This window comes from Perca flavescens, chromosome 6 (assembly GCF_004354835.1).
Source record: "Perca flavescens isolate YP-PL-M2 chromosome 6, PFLA_1.0, whole genome shotgun sequence".
NCBI lineage: Eukaryota > Metazoa > Chordata > Actinopteri > Perciformes > Percidae > Perca > Perca flavescens.
In genome coordinates this window covers 12,109,843-12,126,846 of record NC_041336.1, presented here as the reverse complement: position 1 = coordinate 12,126,846, position 17,004 = coordinate 12,109,843, and the positions used below count along the sequence as shown (strand labels likewise).

The window sequence follows — 17,004 nt, the reverse complement described above, 5'->3', positions numbered from 1 at the left end:
AAGGAGCAACAGGTGTGACTTTAATTTGATCTCTTCCTGCTGTTAAGGACACCCAAATCCACTGTCTGCAAAACACACCAATGTGTGTTCGTCAAGTCATCGCAGTGCTAACTAACCTGCAGTTTATTTGCATAAGGTGTGTGTATGGTGAGCATACACAGCTGCTGTTATCGTCTCTTTGAGACAGATTAGAATGAAAGAGTCCACAGGTTTCACTTAAAAGGAATAGTTTGATATTTTGGGAATTACTTTAATTTGCTTTCTTGCAGAGAATAGAATTTTTTGTGTGGATTAAAAACAAACGATGTTAATTAGTGAGCTTCAGAGGTGGCGGCAGGTGGACAGAGCCAGTCTAGCAGTTTACCCCACCTTTAGTCTTTGTTTGTAGCTTCATATTTACATTTCAGACATGACCACGGTATCAAACGTCTCCTCCGACTCTCAGCAAGAAAGTGAACACCGATTTCCCTAAATGGTAAACTACTCATTTAAAGAAAGGCAATATTCACAGCAAGAAAAGCTGTATCATTACAATGAAGGTAATTGAGCAGCAATTAAAGCAAACTGTTGAATTGATAAGCAATAAAACCTAACTTTGCCCAGTTCAACACACACTGAGGTTTTGCAGTTGCAGCCTTACTTGGTCTGGTATGACCAGTGGCTAGTGTTAGCTGTCAGCAATCTTTGGATAGATGCTGTGTAGCTAAAGACTTGTTATGGGTTTTCTCTACTTGCGTTACTGTTACACTGCAATCGTTATCCTTTCATCGTCACTCAAGTTGAAGACTCACTTTAAATCTTACAAATGTAATTTACAAAAAAGGGAAAAACAATTATACAGCAGTGCAATTTTTGGAGTTTATTAAATTGTGAGTGGTTATAGAAAGGCTCCAGGATTTGTTCGAGGATCTTTGATATTTCTGTATCTGTGGGCGAGCCAAACTCCGAGGATCTGAAAGGAAAGATAAAAATGGAGCAGAACGTTTCAAGTTTTTCAGAATTTACAATAAACTTCATCTGTCTAAATGTCTACATCAGCACACACTAAATTCTTCGTTGTTATGATGACATTTGACTGACCTCTGTAAAACTGAAGAAGAGTCCGATACCACCAACAAACTGTAGCACACCTCCAGCATACTGCTGGATGCTCTCTGAGCATGTGTTACAAGTCATTGGAGTGTTGTGAAAGCATCTCTAGATGAAGTAAGGGAGAAATGTATATAAAAAAAACAACCAAAAAACAGGCAGGATCATGTAAATCAAGATCAAGTTGCATCTCAAAAAAGGAAAAAGAATTCCAGACAATGAACTTACAGCTGCACATGAGCCATTTACTGGAACAAAATGGAAGCCACAACAGTTGAGTGTTTTCTCAAGGTCCCCTTGAGTGGCCTCGGATTTGTTCCATCCAACCTCCAGCAGTCGGTTCTGTAAATGAAAACCGCACAGCCTGGTTGATTTTATATTTATTTATTTGTAAAGCACGAGACAAGGCAGAGGGATGAACCTGAATAACTCAAGATTTTTTGCAAATATGGTAGTGTGTAAAAATCTACACCATTAGGATCGTTAAACAAATGTGAGAGTATTCATGTTTATCTGAGGTAAGTTAGAGTATTTAGGCTAAATAACTATTATTGAAATGTGTGCAGACAAAATGAACATACCTGTTGCTCTTTATTCAGTGCCAGACAAGCACAGGACACCGAAAACTGCACGACAAACACTATGAACAGGATTATCATGTACTGGAGCAGGTTAAGGAAGTTTACATCTGATTAAAAAAAAAAATAATCATGAAAACATGACATTTCACTGTGTTGCTGCTTCACAAGAACCATTAACAGAGGAATGAAATCCTCTAAGAGCTGTGGCGTTACTGACATTTCATAAAACAACTATCAGAAGGTGGGCGGCCCCTGTGCTCCTCCAAACAAACCAAAGGATACGAAGAAGAGCAGGACCTGGTGGTGCTTCAGGGCACCGCACAGCCCCACGAAGGCAACCACAAAGAGGAAGACGCCCACGCCGATGACCCCTGCCACCACCCTGATGCTGGAGACCAAGTCCAACCATTTCCCCCAGCCTGCCACTCCGATTAGCAGCAGACCCACCAACTGTGGAGGAAGAAAATGTTTGCATGAGATAAGGAGGAAGTACAATCAGCATTCTAGGGAAGTCTCTACTCCCTTGACAAGCAACAGTGTGTCAGGAAGGGCTGTATACCAGCTGCCACCCAGACTAAACCAGACATGTTGCTTTTGCAAAACAGCCTCCAGAGTTTATAAAGCTTAAACTGCCGGTTTCAATGCCAACACTAACAGTTTCCCCAACCCCCTTAAACCGCGAGGCTCCATTTCCAGGCTTCACTTCTTTTTCCACTGCATTTTTTGTTTTTATAAAAAAAAAAAAAAATGAAATCCACATTTTTATAGATTGATGTACAACAAAGTGATCAAAAACATGGCAGCAAAAGGTAGGGTTGGGCATCATTTGGATTTTAACAATTCTGATTCCAATTCCGATTCTTTGAGTGGTGGAGTTGAAATGGGTCACATGCTTATTTCACAAATAAGAGGAAAGTTTTATTTTGATTCAAAGGTGGGTTGCAGTTTGACGAGGCTTTTCCAACGTAAAATAAAGCCACACTAGAGCACCGCTTACTGCGCTCCAAGGCTGCAACACAACAAGCGCCTGGCCGCTACGGAAACCCGAACTTGCGCATGTTAAATTGGAAAGTGATGATCGGATTTGAAACCAAATCCTCCAAACTATTCCAAAACGATTCCAATAAAGAAACGATTCCAATAAAGAAACGATTCCGATTTGGAATCGGTTCTCGATGCCCAACCCTAAGCAAAGGACAGTGCTCTCTGTTGTGAAGATGCAAATACAAAACTTATCTAAAATGTAATGTGCCAAGGAAGGAGGAGCATGATTACAAGTAGGGTTACTGCAGCAATAACATTAAAAGAGATTTACATAACATTTCTATTTTTTACTACTATTATGGAAATCCCAATAACTAATTTGTAGATGGATGTATGGCCCTTATGTTGTTTGTTGTAGAAGAACCTCCCACTTCATTGTGTCCCCACAACTTCTGAAACCAAACCTAATAGGACTTTGATTAAATTAAAATAAAAAAAGGTTAAAAAAAGGTTATTGGTGTTCAAATAAGTTTTGACAAAATCCCAAAGTAGATAAGTGGACAGGAGAGCAGTTTCTCCATCTAGAGTATGTTCTCAATTGTTTTGTCAAAATGTGGGAAAATTGTGAAAAACTCCCGTTAGAATTGTAACAGACCAAAGTTGATGTCTTCAAATGTCTTGTTTAGTCTTCCTAACAATCCACAACCCACAAATATTCAGTTAACCATCGTATATGACAAAGAAAAGTATCAAATCTGCTTTGTTTAGAAGCTGGAATGCACACGTTTGGCATTTTTGCTTAAAAACTATTATCCAATTTTTTTAAATAGTTGCAGATGAATTTTCTGTCAACTGACTCATCGATCAATCGACTAACCTTTGCTTCTCTAATCAATCTCAGGTGTTTTGGTTGGCTGACGACTTTTCTAAAACGTAGTTGTAGGAGGTCATCCAGGTGACTGGAAATGTAATTTAGAGCCAAGTCAAAGGCAACTGGATTTGATTATTAAAACGAATACCTGAAAGTTAGATTTTTATTTGATATACTTAATTGAAGTAGTAATTGAAGAGGGGATGACAGACAAGCATCTGCACATACAGCAACTCCAGACTGATTGTAAGTAAAGTAGGCCTACATAATTAGAAATAGGCCTACAATAAATTAATAACCGTTTTTTTAACCTTTTATTTTGTGCTTTTTGATTACAGAGGTTGTTCATGGATCTATAGAAGTTTCCACTTAAGTTGAAAAGTTCTGAAACTGTTCAGTTTGCTGTTCTGGATTTATGAAGGAGATGCTCCCCTGGCAGACAAAGTAGTAGCTCCTTATCTCCGAGTAAAGCTACCAAAAACACCAACCCTGGCCATGAACTGAGCCTAATCATTTACCACCAACACCCGCCTGATTCCACAACCAGGAAAGCGGCTCAGAAAACAACCCACACATTTTCATCTCGTTTCGTATTGAACTAACAGGTATACAGCACAAGTCGCGATGAAAGCATAGACACCTGTTGCCTTTTTAAAGCAGTTGTTTCGGTTAATTCCCATCGGTATAACAGCAGTAAAGTCATACTTACAACATAGACTATATTGAGAGCGCAGAGTGCGTTCTTGGTGCAAATGAATCCGCCGCAAACCATCGTTGCTGCTCGCCGCTCCAGTCCTCCTTCCAGCTTTTTAGATGAGACTGGGTCAGTCTCTGGGCTTCTTGTCTGCAGGTGGAAACCAGGCAGCGTTTCCTGAACAGATCCTGCTCGCTGATTGGTCGGTTGTCTTTACAACAAATGAGTCACAATAAGCTTTTCTTTTTCAATGGCCAAGCGTCTTTATTACGAATGAAATGAGCGACGTCTTCATGCAGATAATTAGCCTATAGCCTACTTTAATCTTGTCAGATACTAATTAACCCAGATCATTGCGTCACTGTAGGTAAAAGGTTACTGAAGATCTCTTCTTCATTTTGATCCTATACACTGCTTCACTTCACATGTTTTATAGCCTAAAGATATGTTTCATTGGATATTGCATCATTTCACAACACAACTGAATAGCAATAGTTCACATTCGTTTAAATGCATTTCAAAGTGTTTGTGTTTACCCCACTTGAAGAATTACAGATAGATTTCTCAATGGCAGAAATCATTCTTCACACATTGATTAAACTCTATAGTTCCACCTTGTGGCTACAAATGGACACTAATAGACGCATCATTTTACCTGAACTTCAATTTATAAAGTTGAGATGGGGAAACACGGATAATTAATAATAATAAGAAACGTTTGAGTCAAAACATAATTGGCTGCATAATGTGTCGTTATGTGCAACAGCCTATGTGTATCGGTGTTTTAAGGCCCCAACGTCTTCTTCCAGGCAGCGCTGCCTGGAAGGCACTAGGATTAGGCTGGTGATGGTGATGGTTATGGTTATGGTTATGGTTATGGTTAGGGTCAGGGTTAAGGAAGTCAACGGTCGCAGCTCTGCCTGAAAGGAGACATTGGGGGCTTAAAACACCATCGAGCTCAGCCTATAACCTAATTTATGTTTTGCTGTTAATATTGTACCGATAATTGAGCCATTTACCTAATATTTAACCTATCTATTTCTATTTTATTTATAAACTATAATTGTTTACACAAACATCTTATTATTTAGTGTATTATTAAGACTGTTTCTGTTTTGTTTTATATTTTTATCTAGCTACACACATTGGCATATTAGAGTGTATTGTGGTATTACATGTTGGGTATAATATTAATAATAATTTTGAGATGATAATAGCCTAATAGAGAGATGTGTTTCTGTTATTTAGCCTAGGCCTTGTTGATATAAATGGGGTGGACACAATATTAGGAAACATCGGTTAGTGTAAGACAATACAATTCATCAGCACCACAAACTGCATCCTCCAAAATCATCATTAAGTTGAATCAAGACTTCTCTAGTTAAAACCTTCATGAAGGTTGGATTTATTGCAGGACAGCTGTATTAGACTGCATTGGTTTTAGTACCGAATTAACTAAGTGGAAGCATATGTAGTCTGTAAATAGAGATTTAGACCGCCATCTACTGGACAAACAGTGTTACATCTTATTAGCTCAAAAAGGTCGAATCTGTCCATTGATCTATGAATCCTATTAATATAAGAGGTCGAATCTGTCCATTGAGCTATAAATTATATTAATATAGCATGTCATGTCTCTCACTCCATCATCTCTTTCAGTGGGATCATCTTCACTATCTTCTGCTTTTGACTTTAGGAATAAAAGATCAGATAGCATTTGGAGAACCGAGTCCAGGGCGATCATGAGACAGAACAACAACTGATTTAATTAATGAGGAAAACCCCATGTTACTCCATGGGACTAATATAGTAGGTTGTGTTTTCTGTCACATTTTGTTAAAAAAAAAAAAGTTCATAGTTCAAGATTTTAATAAGAGTATACTTCACATATAAAACAAAAAGGATAACAGACAGGTTATCCTTCGTGACGTATCGATTCAGGAACAACATGTAGACACAGAAATGACAATCTGTTGTCTACATTTGAACCAAACCATCCGCTAAATAATGTCTACTTTGATAAAGGAAATGTTTCAACATACTAAGTGGCAAACAAATGTACTGTATCTAAAAACAAAAGCAGCCTTTGAAATAACAACCACCTGGTGTAGTAAGGAACACTTTTTTACTGCCAACTGTTAACAATTTTGTTATTTTGTCCACATAATAATAAGACCTGATAGCCTTTGCTCAGTGTATGCTGAAATTTGTTCCTGTCAAAAAACATCAAACCTCTAAAACCACCACTTTGTCATTCTTACAACATTCTGCCAAAAAGAAGTGCAGGTTGTGTAATCCCTCACAGCTTTTTCTTGGTCTCTGAAACCACACCGAACTGCACCCACAATGACCGGCATTTAAACCTCTGAGGCTGAGTGAGTTTGGTTTCTGTCTGAGATAACGTGAATACGGTTACTGATAATTCTGATAAAATAATGGAGGAAGAACTGAACTATGTAGCAGTGACTTTCAAGCCAAATGGTATTTGTACACATGGTGAGTCATTTATTCTGTTTTTGTTGTACTTTGATGGTTTACTTATATTGTCTGCTGAAGTGCAGAGTTGCTGACAGTGGTGGAAAGTAGATTTACTCTAGTACTGTAAGTACAGATTTGAGTTAATTGAGAATTTTAGTTTTTCTATCTCTTGCTACTTCTACTACACTTAGCACAAAAAGTAAGGACATTTGTGTTTGGTAGATTATTTATCTGAGGTAACAATGCTTTTTGGCAATAAATCTTATACCTTTGGAAAGCCTGTTTAGTTCCCTTTCAAATGGTGCCCCATTTCTAAGGAACATGCGGAGTATGTGGGTTGCGCCCATGAAAAATTTGCCAAATCTTTTCTGCCAATGCCAAACAGCTTATTCTGCCATTGACTCGTTTGGTGTTTGGTGGATTGGTGGATTAAAGTTTGAAGAAACAAGACATATTGGCAATTGAACAATTTATTCATTTCACAAACAGGAGCCTCAGTAGCCTTCTGGAAGAACCATACAACAGCCACAACAGCCTGGCACCTCCTCCTCATGCTGGTCACCAGCCTGGTCACACACTGCTGTGGGATGGCTGGTTGACAAATGCTGGTTGAAGAATGGGATGATCCCATTCTTCAACCAATGTGGTTGTGTTGGTCACTCTGGCACGAACAGCACGCCCAAGCTGATCCCACAAGTGTTCAATGGGGTTGAGGTCAGGGCTGGTTGAAGTATGGGATTTTACATTCAAGTGGATTTGTTTGGCAGATATATTAGTAAAATTATACTACAAAACACAGAACTTAAAGTTTTAATTTCCTTTTTAATAAACTCTTTTGCTGTTTGCAGAGAAACCAAACGACCTGGAAATAATCTATGATGAGGTGAAGACATGGGAGGATAAGGCATTGGATTCAAATCCTGCCATATCAGGTTATTTATGGTTTACCATGATTGAAAAATAAGAAATGTGAGAACTATTTGCTATAAATTATATAATAAATTGATTGGTTGTTTTTGTTGATAGAAAATGAAAAGAAAGCTCCACTGTGCACCCTGCTTCATAAACTGGCAGCAAGTTTGGGGATTATTTGTGTCATCTTGGTGTCGGCCATCATCACAGTCAGTATCCACTGTAAGTCTGTCTTCCTGTGTTCAAGGACTTTCAATGCAGTTTAATATTAAAACGTGAGCGCAACAGTAACGGTTTCTTCCCTGACTGCAGTCAACACAGTCATGTCAGAGCAGCACAGAGAAAACGTCAACTTAACAGCACAAACTCGGCAGCTGTGGAAAGAAAAGACCGACTTAGAGAGACAGACAGAAGAGCTGACCAGAGAGAGAGATGGACTCAACTGGACCGTCGGAGTGATCATGGAATATCACCACTTCCCGGTGAAGGCACACTGCCCACAGAAAGGTGAAAACATGGTGTACCTTTTTTCAGTGCATTCAGTACATTTACTCAAGTTCTGTACTTAAGTACACATTTGAGGTATTTGTACTTTACTTGAGTATTTTCATTTCATGTCACTTTATAGCCTACTTCTGCACCACCACATCTCAGAGGGAAACATTGTACTTTTTACTCCACTACATTTGTCTGACAGCTTTAGTTACTTTTCAAATTACAATTGTTTATCCCCTTCCTGTCCAGAGGAAACCATGTATCTCCAGGTGTGTTGACTTTGAATTCATCCGATCAGCTGAAGCATAATAAAGTGTTCATTTATGTGATGGAGAAAATTGACTTTTTAGAAATACGTGGTTCTCATAGGACAACAATGCTCCAAATACATGATGATCTTATAGAATATTATGCATTGCTGTAGATTAAACTGTATGACAAAAACAGTCAAAATTAGCAAAACCTTAAACATCTACAGCAGTAAAATGCAACATCCACATTAATGCAGCAATAATGTTAATACAGAGCATCAGATATAATATCAAACACTGACGGGGAACATTTAACTGCACAATCAATACTCAGTACATGTTGCTGCAAACACTTACATACTTTTACCTAAGTAAGGTTTTATATGCAAGATTTTTACTTGTAGTGGAATATTTTTAGTGTGTGGTATTAGTACTTTCACTGTATGTAAAGGCTCTGAATACGTCCACCACTGCGTTTTTTACTTTAGGGGTCTATTTGGGTTTTGTGATTGCTCCTGTCGGTCTACTGAACCACTTATTTTGAGCTCCATAATTGTGAATGTAGTCATTTCACTTAGCTTTTATAGCATTTAGATTTTGATTTAGTTTTATGTCGTGATTCATCTGTCAGAGTTTGGACTTGTTTTTCATTTGGGTGGATTTACCTGTTTTAAGAGAGGGATAAAAGTCTTTAAGTTTATAACAAATATTTTATATGCGATAGAAAATGAATTTGATTTTGTTGTCTCGTTCTTGTTAAACAGTGTGTAGACCTTGTCTGGAAGGCTGGGTGCTGTTTCAGACGAACTGTTACCTGTTTTCAACATCTGATTACTACGACTGGAGGGCTTGGCAGGGAAGCCGCGACAAATGCCAACGGATGCAGGCAGATCTGGTGGTGATTGAAAGCCAGGAGGAACAGGCAACACTGATTTAATATGACTTCATTTGTAATTTAATGCCCAAACTAAGCTAGAGAGCATCTTCATCTCTATTTTCATATGCAGAGATGGAATTGCATGGTGTCCATTCATTATAATTGTCTAAATAGAATGTTTTGCATTGTACTGTGCAGTAGAACCACAGAAAATTACACCTAATCTCCACAGCTACTTAAATTATTCATTTATAAATATTTTTTATGTCTCTAATCCGTTCTGCTGTTTGAAATATTACTATTTATTCTATCTGTCTTTTCATGTGTTTCATCTCCGTGAGGCACATTGTATTAAATCTTTTTGGATAGAATGTGTTATTATTACATTATAGCAGAGACAAAGATACATTTTTCTCAATTAACACTTGTATTACAAATTTAGGAATTCATCAGTAACCACACAAAATACTATGATGCATTGCATGGCTATTGGATCGGCTTGAGCAGGATGGACACGTGGGCGTGGGTAGATGGAAGCAACTTGACTCTGATGTAAGCACAAAAAAACACCCACTATCACTCAAAAGTTGCCACATATGCCATTTTAACCTCTGTGAATCGTCACTGCAGTAATTCTGTCACATTACTTGTCCCCCCTGTATGCTGAATTTTACACTTTGTGTCACTGGGTTGTAGAGAAATATGATGGACAGGGCAAATTCTCTTGAAAGTCTTAGCAGAACAAACAAGAGGTTCCTCCTCCCCAACACTATTCGGCCTCTACGTTTTGCATTATATAACATCAAACAGTGATGCTGGAGCTCCAATGGGACTTGGCCATTGATTACACATGCTCTCTGTATTGTGCTAGTAGGCAGATTGTGTTACCTTTGGACAGAGCTGTTTCCAGTCTTTGTGCTAGGCTAAACTAACTGGCTCCTAGCCTCATATTTAATGGACATATATGATCGTAATATCCATCTAACTTTCTGCTAGAAAGCAAATAAGCGTATTTCCTAAAACGTTTAGCAGAAACAAAGATTTATATTATGTGAATTTCTTTTTTTCACCAGGTACTGGAAAACACAAGAACCTGACTACAAAGTACCATGTGCTCTAAGTCTGCCACAAGCAGATCCTCTGGCCAACTGGCACAAAGCGAGCTGTAGCATGAAGAACCGCTGGATCTGTGAAACACGAGCTTTGATCAAACCGGATTAGGAATCAGCTGCATTATTCAAATAGGTTTCTTTACACTTTTTTTTGGTCAAAACTGATAAATGCTGTTCTTGCTGTTTAAAAAAAAAAATAGTTAAGCACATTTGTTGTTGTTTTCTAATTTAATGCAAGTAAAAAAAAATGTTAATGAGTACTCACCTATGAGCTATACAATATATAGCATGCTTGAATGTACTAAAGAGATAAGAATAAAGACTATCCATCACCCATCTACTTTGTGCTGTTAAATATTATAATCTGTTTATATTCCTCACACATACACTCAGTGATCACCTGTACAGTCCAATGCAATCCAGTAGAACAGCTCTGCCATAAATCCTACCTTTGCAGAGATTATAATGTTCAGAGTAAACTGTCATTGAGGTGCTAATTTAATTATACATTGGAGCCTTGAGGTCATAGTTATTGTTGGTGTTGTACCCTCCTCATATAGAATTTATGGCTGATCTGTTTTATTGGATTGCAATAGAAATTGTATGTGTGCCTAACAAAGTGGTAACTGAGTGTAAATTACCAACATTTCCTAAGAATACACTACTTTTTAGAGGAGGTCTGGTAGTGTTCTATATTTTTCTTATTGTAATAAATCACATAAAAAGATCACAACAATATCTCATTCCACTGTGCCATAGACCTCCATTGATATTAAAACTATTAAAAACACATGAATGAGCCACACCGCTGAACTGGGAGACATTTTCTTCCATTACTGGAAACATGGCCACTGTAGTTTATTTGGAATTAATACCATCATATACCATATACACCATCTTTTTGTCTTAAATACTCTTGAGAGCACCAAATGTGTATTAATCCACTGCTGAAAATAGTCCTCAACAAACACCTGTTTGAGTAAAAACTAGAGTGCCTAGCTGTTTTGTGAAATTACACAGCCTTTAAAATAATGGAATTATATATGTGACTCATTTAAAAACAATTATGTCTTCAGTAGAAAGAAATAGGCTTGTGGCTGAGTGCTACGGACAAAAGTCGGACTAATGAGTTGTAGGTTTCAGTCTTTTGGGATTTGATGAGAGTAATACAAATATAGAATATTGCCAGTTTTATCCTTTAATTCATGATGACAGATACTGATTTAATATCAATGTTACCAATGATGTGTATTACAAAAAACTGATCAGAAGTTAAGAAATCAAAATGTGAGTTGACCCACCAGAAATGAACATGAAAGGTTAAATGGTTAAGTTCAGTTTTAGATAGTGCTAAAATGTGCCAACTTCTTCTATCACAACAGTGTGTACATTCGTCCGTTACAGAAGCAGACGTACTTCCGAGAACACACAATACAGGGAGCTTGTGTAATCAATGGCCAAGTCACATTGGAGATCCAGAATCCCTGTCTGGTAAAAATGTCATAATGCAAACTAAGAGGCTGCAATTACATGGTGTTGTGGAAGAGGAACCTCGTTTTTTCTCTATGTGGTTTGTGCTTGGGGAATGTTGTTCAGTCTCACACACACACTCACTCATTCTCTGCACTAAAGCAATTTGTGGTGATCTATTACTTTTAAAGATGGAGGAAGAAATCAATTATTCTACATTGTCTTTTAAAACTGGTGGTACAGCTCCAAAAGGTAGGTGATTCCTGCTTTTTTTTATTATACATATCTGAGACTTTTTAACATCTTTCTAAGTGCTTTGACGGGAAGAATCACATTGTTGACCCTTGTAGTCACAAAAAAAATAAGTTGTTTTTAATCCTTTGCAAGACTCCCTTGCCATAATATACAGTACACCACTTTTTTCCACATCAAAGTATATTTTGTTTGTATACTCTTCAGTACAATTTTGACTGCAGGACTTTTACTTGTGACAGAGTGTTATCTACTGTTCTACTGCTACTTTAACTTAAGTAAAAGATCTTAGTTAGTCTTCCACCACTGGGGATGTGTGAAAAGTAAAGAGAACTGTGGGAAGAGAACCAGAACTCATTAAAGGTTAAGTAAATGCATTTGAACTTGTGATCACTGCATCACAGCATTTGGAGAACACAAACTGAATCAAATAAATGGAGGAAAACGGTTACTTCATGCAGCAGTTGCCTCTTATTATTTACTCATGTTGTTATTTCTGTTGTCCAGAAGAAAAACAGGACTCAACAATTTATTCCGAAGTAAAACCTAAACGGGCTGCTACGTCTGTACCAAGTAAGTTAAAACATCTGTTGACTGTCTTATTTTCATCATTCATCAGTGAAACTATGCAACACTATAAGTGATCCATTATGCTTTATTTATGGAAAAAGTACAACATGACACTTTATGATGACATAAAGCTAAATCTGCTCTTTTTGTCCGGCTTGGAGCCTCTACAGCAGCTTGAATAGATAGATAGATAGATAGATAGATAGATAGATAGATAGATAGATAGATAGATATTGATCCCAAAAATGGGAAATTATAGTGTAACAGCAGCAAAATATCAGACACACAGCACACATACAGAATATGCATTACATTTTTTTAGACTTTTCTGGCTGCCAACATTTCTCCTAAAAGCTCCTAAAGAACATTATTCATTATATGAATGTGTTCTGTGGTACTGCTACTTTTACTTAAGTTCTAGATCTGAGTACTTCCTTCACCACTGGGGATGGTTGTGTGAAAAATAAAGAGAACTGTGTTAAGAGAAATCAGAAATCATGAAAGGATTATAGGAAGTACAAATTGAAACTTTATGATAACATAGTGTATTCCAATGCAAAATGTCAATTCATTTTCAATGTGACCATGATAACGTTGATAATGAATGGCTTAATTATAATTACAGCTGTGATTTGAATATGAGCTTTCTCATTACAAGCAGATGGTGAAGCAGCTGCACGCTCTCACTTTTGTGTGTTGGCGGTGTGTTTGGGGATACTTTGTGTCCTCCTGTTGGCTACAATCAGTGCCATCATCTACAGTGAGTTTCATGTCAACACACTGAGGAACATTCAATGAACAATTATAGCAGCTTTCATCACATTTAGACCAACAGAGTCAGTCTGGGATGTTTTGTGAGTTCAGCTCTTTCTGAATTGTGCCTGCTGCCAGTTAGGAGTCAGTCTGTATTTTACTTTTTATTTCTGTTTTTATTGGTTGGTTTGATCAATTTAATGATCAAGTTTGACATTAAAGGGATATACAATATGGAAAGCAATGTTGGGTAAGAAGTCATTCTAAAAAAAAAAGGTCAAAGCATGGAAAAAGGCCTCTGATTACATTGCATTCACTGACTGATTGACTGACTGATGTGCTGTCACCTTCTCCATCTCAACATAGTCAGTGTGGTAATAAACCAACAGAAAGCAAACCTCAGCTACCTCACAGCAGAAAATCAGCAGCTGATCACGAATAGGAACATCTTAGAGCGAGAGACAGAGGAGCTGAGAAGCGTCACAGATAATCTCAACTGGACACTGAAAGTCATCCTGACGTTTAACACCTTTCCAGTAAATGACTTCTGCCCAAATAAAAGTAAGTGTGTCTTGTTATGTTGGCCACACGGCATGTCTTGTTCTTAAGGCACAAATATTAAGTGAAAAAATCAGTTATACTGCTAACTGCAATGGAACAGTCACAATGGTGGTTGTTTTCTTGGGCTTTTTCCGCCTTTAATTTTTGAGAGGACAGCTAGGTGAGAAAGGGGAGAGAGAGGGGGAAGACATGCAGGAAATTGTCATAGTTCAGATTTGAACCCTTGACCTCTGCGTCGAGGCATAAACCTCTCAGTATACGTGCGCCTGCTCTACCACTGATCCAACCCGGCCACACAACAGAATATTCTAACCCTAACTGCAGATCTGAAGAAGGATAACTTATCTGAAAAAATTGATTGAAATTGAGATATTTCTATGGATAAATTAAAACTTTTACCTGCTGGTGGCGCTAGAGGAAAAGTCAGGTGATCAATAAAAGTCCGAAGGGTTCATTTTCTGGGCTTTCTGGTGTCTCCCCTTCCCAGCTGTTTTTTCTATGACCATCTTTTCTTTTTTCTTTACTTTTCAGAGCATTAGCAAAACTATGTTTTCCTGAATTTTGATAGAACATCGGCATCCAAAATTACCATAAATAATTAAGTCCAAAAGTCGGCTCGTCATTGGGATCTAAAAACTTTTATCATATAATTTGTGTTTTTGTATTTGTGTCTTTAAAATAAAAGATTCTAATTTCATTCCATTTCTCTTCTTTTGTTCATGAATGCAGGTTGTCAGCCGTGTCAGACAGGCTGGCATCTGTTCCAGGAAAAGTGCTACCTGTTTTACAATGAAAAGAGTCCTTGGAAGACATGGCAAGATAGCCAAACATATTGCAAAAACACAGCTGCAGATCTGGTTGTTGTTGACACTCTGCATGAACAGGTAAACTTAAACACCATAAAGTCCCAGAGTTTTTATTTGGGTTTCGATTCAAATGTAGAGATAACATGGAAATTCAGAGTACACGGGATCCACAAAAATAAATTCAAATTTCAGCCTTTACTTTCCAAAATGCAATGGAAAATATTATCAATGTTTGATCAGAATCTATGCCTAGAACTGTGAAAGTCTGTATGTTTTTGATTATCTGTCACTGTACGACTTACAGGAATTCATAAGTAATCACACCGAGTTCTACTACGACAAATTTCATGGATACTGGCTCGGGTTACATGAAAAACAAAACAACTGGGTCTGGGTTGATGGACGTAATGACACTCTTAGGTAAGAAATAAAATACAATTTTATAAATTTATACATTTTTAATTATATAATAAATAAAAATAGATGAACCCAGTTAAGGCTGTTTTTAGAAACTTGGAATATATGAAAGGCTGTTTAAAAACATGAAGTGCCCTTTAAGCAAGGCAGCAAACCTCCTGCAACCTATGGGACTGTGTCTATGAGAAGTTCCCGAAAAAGAGGACGCGTGGTCATTTTGGTCATATTTCTCCGTGTGAATTTAAAAAGACTGGAAACAGAGGTCAACAGCTATTCAACTAGTCTGGCTCAAATGTTCTTTTAAAAGCTGTACTCGATAATCAGAACATTAATATAGCAGCAGCAAATATTGCTATGCAAAGATACCGTGGTTTAATGGCGTCTTTGTTAGTGCATGTGGCTGTGAAAAACTGCAGGTATTTCACGTATTGAAGAATAGTCTGTGAGAGCCATTTGGAGCAACCTCAACCAGCTGCATCATTGAAATGCTACATGTTTATGCATGAGTTATACTCATAATCCACTTTATAGCATATCATTCTCTGACAGGGGACATTTTAAAATGACTAAAAGTACTTTTTATACGTTAAGTACATTTTGATAATTATACACAAGTAGTTTTACTTAAGTTATAAAAGCAAGACTTTTACTTCTACAGAGTCTGTGAACATTACTACTTTTACTTAATCTTTTTCCACCACTGTATTTAAGTTGTATAGTTGCCATATTGTATAGTTTTTTTAGGTTGATTCTTTCAAACTCAAGTTTTAAGCCACCATGGACACAAAGTCCTTAAAATACTCTGAAATAATCAGAATTTGATAATCCAATTCCATATCTGGATTTTTTTGGTATTCGTCACACTTAATTTGTTGTGTTGTATCAGCAAAATTAGAAATATTGACGCTCATGTTGTGTTTTTGAAGGTACTGGTTGAAGGACCAAATTGGTGACCGTGGTCCATGTGCACTGGTAATCCCCGGGAGGAATTCTACAGCAAGCTGGGACCCAGAAGGCTGTATAATGCAAAACAAGTTCATCTGTGAGAGAGATGTTCTGATAAGGTCTAATTAGTTAGTTTTATTTTCTTAACATATTCTTGCTATTCTACGCTACTCATGTTGCATGCAAAACTACATTCCAAAACTGTATCACCAATTTTGGAAAATAAAAATAGAAAATTATAATACATATTTTTTAAATCCTGAAATAGCCTGAGTATGATGTAGTGTTCATAATTGTGTCTACCTGTACTATTGTTTAAAAAGTAAGTATTGTTTACAATGTGTCAGATGTTTTTTTGAACAGATATCTGTTGACTAAAGGTGTGAAATGTCCAAAAGAAAATCTATAATATCTTCTACAGTATTCAGTCTCACAAGAGCAGCCTATAGCCTGTAAATGCTGCTGATTTCCACAGGAGTTCAGGAATCCCAACATAAGGAGACTTTAATTATCTATCAGTGTAACCATCTTTGATTGTTGTGTCATTGACTTAAAGGAATAGAAATCATGTTGTGTACTCCAAGTTTCTGGTGTTACGTAAAGACCAATGTGTCAAATATGTTGTGCAAAAGAAGTTCCTATTCAACTCGAGGATTCTTAAGTTCCTTCACCTTTGATTTCAACTATGTTTTAGTCTCATGTTTTATATCAGTGTAATGTATATTGTGTATTAGTTTGTTTTGTCACTTCTGTTGTATCACGGTCTAATTCACAAACGTTTTTTCCTCTTTTTTTATATAGGTGTCGCACGTTCATTTATATCTCATTCACTTGTAATGATTACTATCTTACCTTTATTATTTTTATTATACTTTTTATTTTTGTC

General features: G+C 37.1%; 3 protein-coding genes across 5 annotated transcripts; 2 read left to right on the top strand and 1 right to left on the bottom strand.

Annotated features, from left to right (window-relative positions):
• tspan13a (tetraspanin 13a) lies at positions 1-4,417 on the bottom strand. Its single transcript, XM_028580368.1, has 6 exons — positions 4,235-4,417; positions 1,953-2,120; positions 1,671-1,751; positions 1,318-1,431; positions 1,081-1,197; positions 1-952 (listed from the first exon to the last, which is right to left on the bottom strand). Exons 1-6 carry the CDS (start codon positions 4,295-4,297, stop codon positions 878-880), a joined length of 618 nt encoding a protein of 205 aa, XP_028436169.1. The 5' UTR covers positions 4,298-4,417; the 3' UTR covers positions 1-877.
• A 2,136-nt stretch (positions 4,418-6,553) lies between these two features.
• On the top strand, positions 6,554-10,568 carry LOC114557088 (oxidized low-density lipoprotein receptor 1). The gene is made up of 7 exons (XM_028580367.1): positions 6,554-6,715; positions 7,546-7,629; positions 7,724-7,831; positions 7,922-8,116; positions 9,120-9,277; positions 9,675-9,784; positions 10,306-10,568. Exons 1-7 carry the CDS (start codon positions 6,655-6,657, stop codon positions 10,451-10,453), a joined length of 864 nt encoding a protein of 287 aa, XP_028436168.1. The 5' UTR covers positions 6,554-6,654; the 3' UTR covers positions 10,454-10,568.
• A 1,325-nt stretch (positions 10,569-11,893) lies between these two features.
• On the top strand, positions 11,894-17,004 carry LOC114557600 (C-type lectin domain family 1 member B). Of its 3 annotated transcripts, none has more exons than XM_028581153.1 (7): positions 11,894-12,066; positions 12,574-12,639; positions 13,298-13,396; positions 13,756-13,950; positions 14,680-14,834; positions 15,061-15,176; positions 16,100-17,004. In XM_028581153.1, the coding sequence occupies exons 1-7, from the start codon at positions 11,910-11,912 to the stop codon at positions 16,245-16,247; spliced, it is 936 nt and encodes a 311-aa protein (XP_028436954.1). In that variant the 5' UTR covers positions 11,894-11,909; the 3' UTR covers positions 16,248-17,004. The 3 variants fall into 3 exon arrangements, with proteins under 3 accessions (XP_028436954.1, XP_028436953.1, XP_028436955.1); XM_028581152.1 differs by having other exon boundaries at positions 13,295-13,396; XM_028581154.1 differs by lacking the exon at positions 13,298-13,396.